A 16,383-nucleotide genomic window follows, 5' to 3' on the forward strand; every position below is an offset into this window, starting at 1 on the left:
ACTGTGACTCTTTACTCTTTTAGCCAATATGAGAAACTTCCTAATTTCACACAAATTAAACAAATAGTTACGCTGGAGAGCTAAAATACAGCTGTGTGCGGCTGACAGAAGCAGCTGTCATCAGGTTGTTGGTTTAAGTACCTTTAGTAAAGGATGTATTTTGTCCACAGGTAGCAGGAGAGGATTCCTTCTTTTTCGTTTCTCTATAGCAGACTGTGCATCAGCAATCGCCCACTTGTCTATTGGATGAGGAAATGTCTTTTGAACTCTCTCCTGTTCAAACATAAAGAGCACACTTTGATTAACTGCAGTAACCACAGAGAAATTAGAAAAAAACAAGAGCAAATTACTTCCCCTTAAGTATAGACTATTCTCCTCCTCAGTGTTTGCAATGCATTTTCCTAACTGTTCTCTCCTTCTTACCCAACTCAGCTTCACTCTTTTCCATGATCCCAAACAACCTCCCTTCTGTAAACACAAACTCCTTCAAATCTCCTAAAACAACTGCTCTGTGATATTTACGTCACAAGGGCAGCAAGAAACTTCAGTTGAGAGCAGGAGCCCAAAATATAAACAACATCAGGAAGTATCAAACAGTCTGCAGTCTAAATGAAGCAAAAAACAACCCACAAGTCAGTATTGTTCCTATTTCACATGAGAGTGTAACTTGCTCTACATAGGTCAAGTTTAATGCAGAAATGAGAAACAAGTGCAAGATCTTCTAACCGGGAGAAGGACTGCAATTCATTAAAAGGGTTGGCTGTAACACTGGACTCCTTGAGCCCACACAGGAGCATCTTCCTCACTACGCAGCCAACCACAGTGGGTACAGTTTACACCTTTCACTACGATGGTAAACAATAAGCAATTTCAGGTTACTTTTATACAGATTCCCATTTCAACAGCTGCTATAGGAACATGCAAGATGACCCCCACAACAGAACAAACTGCTTTGGGCAGTGGTCCGACACTTCAGCAGCCCCCAGGCTACACATATGTAAGATCCCAGTCCTGCTTTCCATGAAGTTCTCCAGGGCTGTGACCTGGGAATTAAAATCTGAAATAGTGAGTTTAAACTGAACTCAGATGCCTGCTTAAGTGACTCTGGAAAAACAGTGGTTTTAAGTTAGCTCAGGGGGAGAAGCAGTGATCACCTCCTCCTGCTCGGCCCACTGTGGTGCCCTTACTCCTCAGCATCACCAGGCAGCCACGGCATGTGGTGTGGTGCCATACCTGACCTCTGCTTAGAACTGTAACAGTGTGAGGCCTGGATGGGTGGTAACCCTTAGAGGAGAGATTTTATAGCTTAGCTCAAGAACTGGCTGAGAAAAAATGGTGTAATCCATGTGTCCTTTGCTAACAAGATCTTTACACATACTCTGAAATGTGTGCAAAAGGCCCGAGACCTCCTTAGAGGCAGCTTTTAAATATTTGTACATGGCCGTTTAGCACTCAACTTTCTGTGTCAGCTGCCTGCGCCAGGTAAACACCTGGTGACCTTTCCTCTCAGACAGCAGCCGAAAGCTCTGGGCTGGTTCACCGAAATGAACTTTCCTTGAGAGAGTCTACCAGGAGACCACCCACAAAATGGATGTAATGCAGCATTCAGCTGTCCTTCAACTTAACAGTGCACTTCACAAGTAAGACACACTTCTATGTTCTGACTTTACTGGCTCCCAGTGGATTTTTTGGAAACAACTGGATGGGCTTTTTCCATTTATCAAACCTTTATAATTTGAGATTTTAGCCCTTGATCTTGCAAATACTTAAGTAAAATATTATGCACGGATATCTCCAGGCTGTTACGTAAATATCTGTATGATAACTTTAGAGATCACAGCTTTACGTTTTCTCTTAACAGCTAAAACCAGCAGAGCCAAAAGCCTTAATTTGTGGACCTTAAATGTCTGCTGGCAGCACAATCTCACCAACAACACGTAACACAAAACTGAATTATACCTTCTAGCTCTGTATTATTAAATTAAATAACTATTGCCAAGTGCATCAATGTTTTACTATTCACAGCTTTAAAATGCCAGGTATATTTAAATACAATACACAGGATTTAGTGTTTGCTGTGATATTTGTAACCACAATTCAGAGAGTTGCCGATTACCTCGGAAGGCTGGCTGTACTGTGTGCAGTTTTGCACACAGTAATTTGTGAAGCATATGTATACTCAGTGAAAATTATTAATTCATACATACACACAGGGTAATTTTATCATCTCATGACTAAGAGGCAAAAAACTATGGAGCTGGTGCACAGAACAGCCAGTGCTATCTCAAACCATCCTGTGTGCTGAAGGGTCGACTGGGAACTGGAGAAAGAACACAGAATTTCTCAGCTCCACATCTGAAGTTCAAATCCAAACTCAAGGTAATAAAAATCCTGAGTGCTATTAAGTGACTATCTATCAAGTTTTGCTTTTATTTAGTCATAATCTTTATTCATCAGTATTACAAAGACATTAATCATAAACCAAAAATTAATAATGAATGAATTAACTCAATGCTGAATAAAGGGTGACTGCTGCTAATAAGAAGCTAAAACCCCTCAGGCAATATTTTATGTGTACATATACATATATTTATTTGTGTGACACACTTACAGAATATAGACAAGGACTTCATTTTGGTTTAGGCTGAAAATCCTGGACATACAGACTGATGTAAAATTGATATCCTACAAAGCTATAATGGGTCACAGCTACAGAAAGCATGTTCTCCCTCTACACTGTGTACTGAAGCACCTTCGTTAAAGCCATCATTTCATAACCGATGACACAAAAGCAGACAGCTGCAATACAAGAGCCTCAGTGAGTTCAATGAAGTTCCAGGAACATACAACTCTATTCCCTCAGTTGCACAATCCAGGCCTACCAACAGTAATTGTTCATTCCAATATTCACTTTTTTCTGTGTATTTATGTGAAAGATTAGGAAGAATTCCAACATCCTTACATTAAGTCCAAAGTGCATTCAAGCAGCAGAAAATCTTTCAAAGTATTCTGCATTTATAAACATAATATTGAAAGAAAAATCCCACAATTTCTATTTTGAACCCCTGTTTAGAAAAATTGGTCTCCGATTAAGCTTGTTTTACAAAATATGAGTATTATATAATCTTTTAGAAAAGCAGTATTAACAAGCTCTGTTCTTTGGATTCACCTTGCTTTAGCTTCAACCTGCACTGCTCAAAATTCCTGAGTTCATCAGCAATTCTACAAGCAAGCACTTGGTTTTCTGGTATCTTACCTCTACATCTTGGACCGTCCGTGGCTGAGCAATGCATAGTTTGTTTAGCAGCTGGAGTATCAACTCTTCAATGTAATACAGGGAATCTTCTTTTGCTGAAAGGTTTGGGTGAACCTGTTGCTGAACCTGTCCAAAGGGATTAACAGAATTAATACTTTTTAATTCAAAGCTGTACAGAAGGATGACTCATAGCAAAAGCAGAGTAAATCTGTACTGTAGTGCTACAAATTCACACGCTTTCAGTAATTTCCCACAAGTTTTGCTATGTAGTTAAGATGGCAATTCCTATTCCTGCAAAGTTGGCATCTCTATTCAATTAAAAACTATGTATTGAGCCTTTATGGCTCAGAAGAAGTTTCAAGCCAAGGCAAATTTCTGCCAACGATGCAGTGAGAACAACTGCTGTGGATAACTCCCCAGTTACTCATCCAGAGAATGAGTAACATACAGTTATGTTACTACCCCTACAAATGAGTCCTGGGTGACTGTGAACAGAGAAGGAGCATGGACCCACCTGAGGAAAAAGTCTTAATAAGCAAGGACACCAGGATTAGAACTAACCAGTCTGGCAGGAAAGTGAATCAATGTGCTGTTAAAACCTGTGGCAATAAAAAGCCATGACCATGACATGGGAGAAGGGCAAGAAGAACTCCTTGAGATGCCTAAGAACCAGAACACTAACTAGAACATGAAACATTGTCTTGAGACATAAGAAAGAGAGATGTGAAGATACAACAGGGACGGAAACCTAAGGAAACACAGAAGTCAAAAATTCAGGAGTGTCAAGACTAGGAAATGCACTGTGATAAAAGCTGACTTTCGCCTCCCTCTAATGCAAAGCAGGATAGAATCATAGAATAGTTAGGGTTGGAAAGGATCTTAAGATCATCAAGTTCCAATCCCCTGCCATGGGCAGGGACACCTCCCACTAAACCATGTCACCCAAGGCCTCATCCAACCCGGCCTTGAACACTGCCAGGGATGGAGCATTCACAACCTCCCTGGGCAACCCATTCCAGTGCCTCACTACCCTAACAGGAAAGAATTTCTTCCTTATATCCAATCTAAACTTCCCCTGTTTAAGATTTAACCCATTACCCCTTGTCCTATCACTACAGTCCCTAATGAAGAGTCCATCCCCAGCATCCCTATAGGCCCCCTTCAAATACTGGAAGGCTGCTATGAGGTCTCCAAGCAGCCTTCTCTTCTCCAGGCTGAGCAGCCCCAACTTTCTCAGCCTGTCTTCATATGGAAGGTGTTCCAGTCCCCTGATCATCCTCGTGGCCCTCTTCTGGACTTGTTCCAACAGTTCCATGCCCTTTTTATGTTGAGGACACCAGAACTGCACACAACGCTCCAAGTGAGGTCTCATGAGAGCAGAGTAATAACACCTTTTATCTCACTTCACAGAGATTAATCAGCTTTTGTTTCCAAAGCTAAGACAGACCAGACACCTGAAACAGGTAACCTCAGCATGTGCCTGCAAAAGCTAAAAGGCCACAATGAACTAGTCCTGGTCCAGCATGACTGTTTTTCTACTAAAAATCTCTTGGAATCAAACAGCCTCACCTTAAAAAGAGGGTAAAAAGCTACTCACTCAACAGTTAGTCTATATACCCAGTTTTCCCTGGCAGCCTCTCAATCAGGAAAGTGCTAACTAGACCTTAGACTACTGCCAAAAGAGCCGTAAGTAATACAATCCAGGGAAATTCCCTACTCTCCCCATACAAATTACATGTTAATCACCTCAAAGAAGTAATCTTTCTTACATTAGCATTCTGTGCATGGTTTCAAACACAAGACAAATGGATCAGTAGTTTCTTGGGGGAAGACAATAACATGTTTGGGCCAAAATCTGATCCTCTGAAATACAGGCACTTCTCTTTCTACAGACTACGGGTGAGCCCACAAACACTGATGGCTTCTGAGAGCTTCCTCCACATTAAATAACTAAAACTTTCATAGCAATACACCTTGGGGGCACTCAATTTGCAGCCCTGCAGGCTTTTGAAAATGGTGCAAAACCAAGATCAACAAGGCAGTAAGGTGTCTGGTCAGCTTCCTCCCCTGCCTGCTGCAAAGCTGCCCAGGAACTGGAGCCAGTGCAATGAACTGCTCACTGCTCCACCTGTGCCAAGGCCTGAAAGAACACGGGGCACAGAACTGTGCTTTGTCCGCCACACCTCCACATCAGAAAAGAGGAGCCAGGATGGCCAACAGGCAGGGAGAAAAAGTGAAGATCCATGGAGGGGACCACTAGAAGGGGCTGCTGCTGTACATCTTCAAAGTCCTAGAAGCAGAGACAATGACTTTGATGGAAAAGTCTATCAATGTACTGCTCACAGGGGAGCAGAGACCAGGACCACATGTACCAATAATGGGAATTCAAACGTCTCAGGGGAGCGGGATGGGACACACACACTGAAAATGTGAAAACATACCCTGGCATTGATTGTATTGGAGATAATAATTAAGGTGTTACACAGTGGCAGTAAAGTGAGACTGCCAGTAGTGGGAGTTCCTGTGCGATACCCAGGGAAAGATGCCTTCCCATGCAACAGCACAGATATCTAGTGCTTCATTTTGCACTGGCATCCTTCCTTAAGATGCACGGGTGAAGAAGAAACACATTAATAAAGTTGTCGCACGCTAAGGGAGAAGGTAATACACATTTTGCTCCTAATCTAGCTGTTCAGTTTTGTTATAGAGTTTTATACAGCCCTCTAAGTATCACTTAGTCTTCTGCACCTCAAACATGAGTATCTCTCTGCTTCTATAACTGTCGCACAGCTGACATGTACACAAGGTCCTATACTACTGAAAAAAAAAACAACTAAAAAAAACAAAATCAAGAAAACCAAAAGCACTCCTTGAAAACACTTACTTAACACTGTGGGTTTTCAACAATAGTCAGTGCATTTCTTGTTCTTCCTGAGTATGAGAGTTTAATTCACAAAACAATGGAAAACCAGGAAGTGTTAAGGTCCTGCCACGTATCTCTTACACAAGCACTACTAGAGAAAAAGCATTAGTTAGCTACCTAGGAAATAAGATTAAATTATATTTCACCCACAATGAACCTTTAATGATGTTCTACAGAAACGACAAGAACAGGAGCTGAGATGAGAAAGGGAAGCTGTGCTCCCCTTTACGAGAAGATGGGCAACTCCCATTTACTACAACAGATTGCAGCCATCCTCCTCTCCTCACAAGGGCAGCTCATTTTGAAAACAGACATCACTGCCACAAAGAAAATCACATCATTTGTAACTAACTTCACACTTTCCTCAGCTTTCTCAAGAGCATGTGGGTATCTACCAAGGGTAAGGACAAGCAGAGGAGCACACAGTCCTCTTCCAACACTGACAGAGAATTTCAGCTTCATACAGTGAATACAAACTTAAGTGCTGGAGTCAATTTTGCTTCTAAGGAGCAAATCTGACAACAAAGCTGAACATTTCTTGGTTGAGACAGCTCTTCCTGGAGGATTTAGAAATCAGCTTCCATTTGCAATGATACTGCATGCAGTATCACAGAAAGGCCCCAGGGGTACTTGCACACTCCCTGGCTTTAAGAGAAATTATTTCAACATGAGTGCTGTTACTCAGAAAAAACAATTTCATAGCGAGATAATGTTTTCCATAGCAAGCCAAAAAGTTATAAAAGTCGTGCACTGGCTGATCAAACCACATGCCACTGTATCAAGGAGAAAACACTGTTTACAGTATTCACCTAAGCTCTGACTGAAAGGATTGTAAAAGCAAAGAGAGACTGATAAAACACTGAATGTATAGGAAAAAGCAGTAAGAATTACTGAGGACACTTTTCTTTTGGAAGGTGCATTCACTGATTTCAGGTTCAGACTGTAATATTTGAGCACAAATGCATTACATGGCATGAAATAATAACACCACAGTGAACACATGGCTAAATTTTAATCTGGCTTGTAACTGTTTCTTTTAAGACTCAAAATACCTAAACCCTCAATGTGTTGCACTAACCAGCAAGAGCTCTGCTGCAAGAATTTTAGCAGAAGCTATCATGGAATCACAGAATGGTTTGGAAGGGACCTTCAAGATCACAGAATCAGAAACCATCCAGTTCCAAATCCCCTGCCACAGGCAGGGACAGACACCTTCCACTAGACCAGGCTGCTCCAAGCCTTGTCCAACCTGGCCTTGAACACTGCCAGGGATGGGGCAGCCACAGCTTCTCTGGGCAACCTGTGCCAGTGCGTCACCAGTCTCACAGGGAAGAACTTCTTCCCAATGTCTAACCTAAATTCACCCTCTGTTAGTTTACAGCCATTGTCAGGACCCCCTTGTCCTATCGCTGCTTGCTCTTATAAAAATTCCCTCCCCAGCTTTTTTGTCAGACCTGTTAGGTATTGGAAGGGGGAGAAACTAGTTTTTTTCACCTATTTTATCTCTGAAACAACCCATACAGAGTGCCTGAAGTCATTAAAGAGGGAGATCAAGGTTGGCAGGACTGTTTTTTACTGTGTCATTCACATATGATTATTCCTCCACAAGCTCTTCCAAGGAACAGAAATGAAGTAACGTGTAAATCACATAAACATGGCACTTAAACATCATCTTAAGGCCTTTCTGGGGAACATGCATTTATTTTAGATGGGAGTTCCTGAACTGCTCCTTCCTTTGCTCCTCTTCTCTACTTCTCCCTACTCTTGCACCCCACCAACACATGCATCTTTGATGAAAATGCAGCAGCAGCTTCACAGCAGTCCCTCCTTCCAATAGCCGTAGCCTTCAGCAGATTTGACAGAGCTCTTTGAGAGCATGACTGCAGCTGAAAAACCAGAGGCTCTAAAGGAAGACAAAAAACCCTTAAAGGTAAACTGAGATCTTTCTTTCTATTCCTTTCAAGAGACAGGTCCTGCACCACACCACAAAAACTTCTAGAGAAAACAGGCAGCTGCAGAGGTGAAATCAGGCTCAAAATTCCTTTTCAGTGAGATGGTAACAGTCCTTACAGGCCCCTGGGAAGGAGTCTGCTAAGAAAAGATGAGGATGTAAGCCCTTCAAGGAGATACAGGACTAGAAACAAACTGATCTTATTTTTTTTAACTAATACAGTGGTGGGCTTAATTTTGAACTGCAGGAATTCTGAAACCAAATAATATCTGGACTTGGGGAAACTCAAAAGTCCAGAATATCAATAGCTCTGTCTGAAATAACAAAAGCTGAGGAAAAACCAAACCAAACCAATAAACAAAAAAAAATCAAAACTGCAAGTAACTTCTTTTTAGTACTGAGACACACCAGCAATTTGGCTATACTGCCTAAATATACTTTTACACAATACATGTATTTTGGTAGTAAAAATATAATCAGAAAGTTCCAATTTTTCCACAGTAAGTACTCAGCAAAGCAAGAGACTGTTCATTAAAAAAAACCCAAACAACAACCAATCAACCAAGAACTGAAAAATCCCAAACCCATAACACGCACATCGAGTCTGGAGGCAGCATATACCATCACAAACATGTGAATTCATGTTCCAGAAAGACTAGGCTAAAACATTCTCTTCCCTTCTTATATTCAAAACAACTACATTTTCAGACAACAGAATTCCAGTATTACCCAAGATTTCAAAACATGAAATTTCTAATTTAAAAAATGCCACCACAAAATGTGTTAGCATGATGATACATTTCTAAGTTTACTGTGCAAACAGGATAGCTTAATAAATTGCATGTTAAATTTGTCAACTGTTTGTAATCAAAACTACTCATTCCCCTTTTCCCACAGAGACTAATTTCAACTTAGAAATGATTTATGTTTTACTTGCCTCGTAAAACACAGTTACAGTACAGCAGCGGACAAGTACAACTTCGCAGAGCTGTTTGTTTACTTCAAGAACAAAGCATATAAATTTGGGAGCAAGAAAAATAATTAGAACATAGAAGTTAAATATTTACTATCATGGGCTAGTTAAGGTCTTGCCAACACTTGTCAGTATTTCCATACGCTATGTTCAAGGTGATGAAAACGCATCCCTGACAGAGAAAACAGCATTAGGTTTGGTCCAGGAAGAGAAAAAAAAAGCTAATCTGACAACTATCTGGTTTTAGGTTGAGGTCTTATTCCTTATCTTTTCTAAAGATAAAAAGAAAACACTGCCCATTAGAAACATAAAACATCTACTCCAAAGGCATTCATCTGGATGGTGTTCTAGAGGAAGAAGGGAAACAGATGTAGTAACTTCAAGGCCTGTGATTCTCTTATTCAGTGTAAGATGTCAGCATTGATATTCACAATTTTCAAGTGTAAATACACCATAATCCTTTGGAAAGAACCACAAAGATTTAAATACTCATAGAGCTATCTCAAATAAAAATGCAATGAAGCAGTCTTTTAAGCGAAACAGAACATAGTAATTTACCTGCATACACCATTTTAGCTTTTTCACTGTGATTCTGAACATTTGATTCATGGTTAGCAAAATAACCAAATAATCTGAGCTATGACAAGCATCTCAGGCGTAGATCATCCACCAGTTGACTGACTGCTGAAAGGTGCTGAAAGGTACAGGGGTGATTAAACAGTCATCTTACTGCACCACTTTAGTGTAAATACATATTTTATTTTTCCCATTGTTATCTATTTACTATTTTGCTTTAGTATATTCTAATTGAGGGAAGGGTGAATTAAACGAGGTTCACAATGGGTGTGCAGACAGGGATCTGCATTCTGAAATAGCTTTGAAGATGGTCCTAAGATCTGCTGGGAAGTCTGCTTGGTGCAGGCAAAATCACTGAATCATTTTGGTTGTAAAGGACTTCTAAGATCAGAGTCCAACCGTTAGCACTGCCAAGCCTACCACTAGACCATGTCCCTAAGTGCCATCTTAGTGTACTACAGATATGAAAACAGGGTAACAACAAAATAGTCTCCAAAAAAAACAGTATATTAAAACTTTTTTGTTCAAAATGTAGCTTTCTATTTATGGGAGGGGAAAAAAATATAAATTCAGAGAGTGATCCTCCCCCAGTACCTAACTGCTTTTTAAACATACGTTGATCACGACAGCACAAATGCTGCTGTACAGTCAGGCAATAAATCGTAAATCAAACCAATCTTTTTCTGCAATGAGCTGTGGGATGTAAAGCACCTCAGTGGCACGTGGTAAAAGGGGCTGGTGGATCCCTGCGAGGACAGCAGCACTAATTTCAGGTTTCTGTTGATTATGGCACAGATGGGTTTCCTCCAACAGCTGCCTGTAGTTTCACCTGCTGGCAGTTCCCTACCATGCCCCCCTTCTGCTCCATCTGCATTTCCTATCTGGTTTGTCACACCACCTTCACATTCTCTGCTTTTCTACCAAACAGAAAGTATCTCCTTTCTCCAGTTGATGTTTCCTTTTATACAGAGTCAAGAAACTAAAATGCTTGTATGTTTACATGTGCACAAACACAACATTTTAATCTTAAAAACAGATGGAAAATTAAGCATTTGGATTTTATCCATTCATATAAACCACCCTGTTTAAATTGAGATAAACCCTGACTGAGCCAGGCACAGCCTCTGCCCTGTGATACTGAAGGAAAACACCACAGACAATGCGGAGATCACTGTGAATGTATTAATTTAATGCTAATGGCTTCTATTTCTCCCTCAATTCGTAAACACATCATTTCCCAAAGCTGAGGGCTGCTCTGAGCCCTGAGCCTTGCACCCACAAGCTCTCTCTCCCCACTTCTCACATCACACCAGTCCCCAGAAGAATCACTCATGCAGGTAAACTGAATTATTTGAACAAGTCCATAACTTTTCAATTAGACCTTCAGAAGAATTAAAAATAAAAATTAATTCAAGAGCAACGCAGGCCAGCAGAGTGAGTTTTGAGATTGTGTTTTAAGTGGACAGACATGCAGATGAAATAAGAATAAAGGACAAGAAGGAAAGATAAAAACTACTAAGAAAGAAAAATAAGCACCAAACTTTAAATTTGGAGGCCCTGACTGTCAGAGTAATTTCTTTTTGAACCAGATGATCACTGAACATTAAAAAAAAATTAGGGACAATGAAGAGGCCATAAATGGGAAAAAAAGATGTCCTCAGCACATCTTTTGACATGACTAACCTGCTGAAGTCAAGGAACAGTAGCACACCACTCATCTGAAAAGCCTGGCAGAAAGGGACTTTGAGAGGTAATTAAAAAAGCAAATAAAAAACTCAACAGCTTCTCGACATGAGGTCAGATAATGTGCACAGAGAAGAAGAAAGGTGAACAACTGGGGAAAGAAGGAGATGGAAAGGGGACAATGATACATTTCAACAGGTGAAACACCCCAGGCGCAATAGAGACCATGCATGAAATGGGATGAGAAAATGAGAGAATCCTGGAATGGTCTGGGTTGGAAGGGACCTTCAAGCTCATCCAGTTCCAAACCCCCTGCCACCGGCAGGGACACCTTTCGCTAGACCAGGGTGCTCAAAGCCCTGCCCAACCTGGCCTTGAACACTGCCAGGGATGGGGCAGCCACAGCTTCTCTGAGCAACCTGTGCCAGGGCCTCACCACCCTCACAGGGAAGAGTTTACTCCTCATATCTAATCTAAATCTACCCTCTTTCACTTTAAAGCCATTATCCCTTATCCCTGGAAGCCAGCTTATGCAGCACACCAAGGGGCAAGACAACAAGCAGTGAGGTGGACAAAGGCACAAGAGCAACATGAATCACTGCAGTAAATGCTTTCATTTGGTTTTCCTTCCTGTGCCCAGTTAGCCTGGCAGGTCTTCCAAGCTGATGCAAACACCAATTTTCACGCTGCATTTTAACAACAGGTAGGAAGTGTTTCTTCTGCTAATGCTGCCAAATGAAATGCATCATTTCCACTACTTTTAAACATCTCTGTTCCTATTTCATGCCACTGGCTGAGAAATTTGCCAACTGCAGATTCTAGTGACAGCATTTAAGCTAAACAGTGTAAAAACAAACAAAAAAGGCATAAAAAACCCCAAAAGGATTTAAGTAGAAGGACCAGCCCCCTTTGGTTCCAAATTTTATTCATGATAGTATTTATTCAATAACAAAAAAAAAAAAGCTAGTCTACTTGCTTGTAAGAGAATAAAACCACCTTATAATGATACCAATCTGCTACTGGGAATAAAAGAGGTCTGGAGGAATTCGCCTATTGTTTACAGTGGCTTGGTAGCATCAACTTCACTGGGACTTGCTGCTCCTTTCCACACCTCCAGCCACCTCTCAATTGTGAGCACCGTGTTGTGAGGCAACAACCCGATCTGTGCTTCAAACTTGGGACAGGGCTACGTATTTCACAGGTAAGTACGTATCACCGGCACTTCCCTTACTTGCCGTTCTCCCAGGCGGAGGCATTCCTGCTTGTAGGAACTGAAAACCTGCAAGGGACCAGGCTTCAGAGCTCTAGCAAGTGTATTCATTAGATACAAAATGACCTAAGTAAAACTATTATTTTAAAACATCATAACAAGCAACTTTTGCAATGAAATTATAATACATTAAATAATAATGCATGCTAATGAAATCAGCATGTATTAAATAATAATCCATGTTAATGAAATTAGCATGCATTAAAAAATAATCCATTATAATGACACTATAATTAAGTAATTCAAACCCAAGGGGGCCTGATCCTGCAATGGACAAAGCAGTGAAGAAAATGGGGCAGTCCCTGCACATACCCTATTACGAAGCAGAATACAAACCATGCAACTTCACACAAGAGCTGTGTCATTCATTATACATTAAGTCTCGTATGGTTTAAAATATAGAGAAGCACTGAATTAATGTAAACCTAAAAATGTCCTCAGAATGGTCTTTCACATTTCTGCATGCAACATTTGCTAAGAATAAACCCTTCAGTCATGCTCTAGAAATCTGATGAGTAGTCCAGAGCAATAGTGGAATTGTTTTAGAAAATGCAAATAGTGTACAGTGCTGTGATTATACCAACATGTGTAGTGCCCGTAGAAATGCGAGTATTAACTGTTTGACAGTCTCCATTTGTAGATAATGGAGAAAACCAAAACAATAACACAGTTTTATTTAGGAAAAAAAAAAATAAAGAACAAAGCAACTGAATGCACAGCTCTTGTTTATAGAAACATATTTTAATTTGCCAGTGGATTTGTAAGCTCACATAAAATGACAGTGCATGCTAAGAACACGCAGTATTTCAGAGCAAATAGATCCATATGTACATGTCCAACAATGTACTATGCACTATTTTCGGAAACACACACTAGTTCCATGGAGTCACCCGTTTCATTTTGAAAACTTGTTCCAAGTAATTGGAACAGAAATGTATTCCAGGTAGCAAGAGATGATAGTTGGCATAAATGAAGTTTTCAATTACAATTCCCAAGAGCTTTTATACAATGCATGTCCATTACATCGGAACTGGGACCTTCAGTGGGTGTGTGGGAGTTACACATGCAGCTACCACAGGGATTCACACACAATTTTCTTGGGCTGCCCTGTAATCCCAGCCTCAACCTGAAAAATCACTTCACTCCTGGGAAGTTTCATCTGGAAGAAAGCTGACCTCAAGAACAAGCTTTGGCACCAGACCTGTGCTAGGAAACCCAGCTACAAAATTGAAATGCCAGCTTTAGAAATGGGTTGCATAATTTGACATCTTTCCCCACAAAGGCCATGGGGCCAGGAACAGCTAAAAACCAAACAACTCAAAATAAACCCAAACAACAAACACCTGCAGAGATAAGAAAAGGGGAGAGTGCAAACTCCACACCACTGCTGAAGATCCCCCTTCAAAAGGGTCCTGGTTTCACTGGAGAAGGATCTGGCCAGGTGTGGAGGAGGGGAGCAGAAACACCCCTCACTCACAGCCCTCCCAAATGGCATTGCCCTGCTGAGCACCAGCTTTAATGACGCTTGCCAGTATCAACGTCCCAAGAATTCAAACCAACCAACCCCGCCAGCAGGGCGCTTGAAACGCATGTGATTCCTGCTGGAACAGCTGCCTGCGTGCTTCAAGAATTATTCAAAGAGACATTGTGATCCTTTAATAACTGAAGTCAGTTCCCAGATTAAAAGCCTTTATAAAGCTTAGACTGTAGATCTGTTTGAAGTGATTTACTTGCTACAAACAGGAGTTCAAGTAACTTTAACCTACACAACCAGATGAAAATATTGTTTTCTTCTGATTCATTTACTTTGACAGGACTTTTATAATGAGTTTCATTATACTCACTTCCTACTTAGCTTTCCAGCACAGAACAGCAACAGAAGACAGCAAAATGTTTTAAGAGTAAGGGCATGCTTGCCATTTACCAGCTGGAAGAGAAGCAATACATGAAACTGCTTTAAATTTTTCTACTTAATAGATTCCATAGTGACAGTGCTAAGCATATGATGATATAAACAGATATATTTTAAAGGCATTTTAAAACATCTGGTTTAATGATGTCTTGCTGTTTAGTACTTTTCTTTTATTCTAAGAAGACTCACACTGGTAGGTACAATTTACCACTGCTGATTTTAAAGGTGAATGGTCACTTAAATGCCTACAGAATATTGTTAAAAAACCAGATTTTAGCCTTTTTTTCACATACTGAAGTAAGAACTGATGTATTTTACCATTCCCCACCCCCCCGATTAATTCTACACAGTTGACATGTAACAGAAGTAAATGCAAGGGTTTAAAAGTAGTTTGATAGAAAGTAGTGACCTTAAACTTGTTGAATGCTGGAGAGCTTCAAAGCATGTTACGGACTTAAAAGTCAAGAAGCAAGGAAATACTGTCTGTTGTTAGTACTGGCTCCTTGTCCACCTCCACAACTTTCCCTATTTCAGAATGAAGATTTCTCACACCTTAACATACACAAGGAAAACCAAAGCCTCCTCTCTTTCTAGTACCAGTTTCTCTTCTTCAGAAAGTGTTAACAAGACAAGCTTTCAAGAACGGGAAACAGGACAGTGTCTCTGCACTTGCAGCATACGATACTGTGATGAAAACCCAGCCCAGAAGTTCAAGAAAATCTCTATTCCAGGCATTTACCTGAAAAGTTTCTGAAGCTCAGACTTCAAAATTTTCATTGCAAAAGCAACGTGCTTGGAAAGATCCTGTCTAAACCAGCTGACGAGATGATTTTTGAATTGCTTCAGAACAAAATTACAAACTATTTGAAAACTGTGGTAACATTTTTAGAAATTCTGGAACTAACACGAGATCCGATGCTTTGGGGCACACTTTGGATTCAATGACGCACTTGTCAGCTCTCCTATAGATAACGGAAATGCTCTCATCTCATTATGGAAGTGAAAATGCAAGATGTAAACAAAACAACCTATAAATTTTCTAAAATGTCCTGGTTTAAAAATGCCCAGTGTTCACATTAGGGCATTTGAGTTATAAAGTATATATTAAAACTGACAGTGTATCCCTGCTAGCTTGACTGCAACAACTGGAACAATGAAACAGTTTTGACTCACTGATACTGTGTGTTCATAGAAGAAATGGCCATTACAGTATGATTGCTTCATGCTAAAGGGTGGGTACTGCAGACAAGGAACTTTCCCAGGAAGAAAAAAGATTGTCTATAAGCAACTACAAAATTTTACAAGTAGTCACTGATATCATAGAATCACAGAATAGTTCAGGTTGGAAAGGACCTTAAGATCATCAATCAAGTTCCAACCCCCCTGCCATGTAAACCATGTCGCTCAAGGCTCTGTCCAGCCTGGCCTTGAGCAAACCCAGGGATGGGGCATTTACAACTTCCTTGAGCAACCCATTCCAGTGCTTCACCACCCTCACAGTAAAGAACTTCTTCCTATAAAATCTAATTTAAACTTCCCCTGTTTAAGTTTTAACCCGTTACCCCTTGTCCTACCACTACAGTTCCTAATGAAGAGTCCCTCTCCAGCATCCTTATATCAAGACTTCATTACCTCTGGTTTAGAAAGTCTAAGTTCCTGCTAAGTTTCTCTTCAGCAGCCCTAATCTAGCAACTTTTATGCTATTTGTATTTCAGAATTATAAAACCGCCTTGAGTTTTACAGAAATTCTTTTAGTTAAACTGATACAGCTACACCTCACATTTGTAGGGATGCTAGCTGGTGTCAAGCTCCAGTGACTGGGAAAGAAGCAACTTTAGG

General features: G+C 40.5%; 1 protein-coding gene across 1 annotated transcript in view; it reads right to left on the bottom strand.

The window, feature by feature from the left end:
• Positions 1–16,383, bottom strand: part of SOS2 (SOS Ras/Rho guanine nucleotide exchange factor 2) — a 58,802-nt gene that overhangs the window by 40,592 nt on the left and 1,827 nt on the right. Inside the window, exons 2-3 of the mRNA XM_061354604.1 lie at positions 3,257–3,382; positions 142–273 (exon numbers count right to left, since the gene is read on the bottom strand). Of these exons, the coding sequence (XP_061210588.1) occupies positions 142–273; positions 3,257–3,382 (258 nt within the window). The remainder of the gene's footprint in view (positions 1–141; positions 274–3,256; positions 3,383–16,383) is intronic.

Source organism: Neopsephotus bourkii, unplaced genomic scaffold, assembly GCF_033783945.1.
Source record: "Neopsephotus bourkii isolate Nb327-2 ecotype Australia unplaced genomic scaffold, CSIRO-AGI_Nbou_v1 NB_740, whole genome shotgun sequence".
NCBI classification, from domain to species: Eukaryota; Metazoa; Chordata; class Aves; order Psittaciformes; family Psittacidae; genus Neopsephotus; species Neopsephotus bourkii.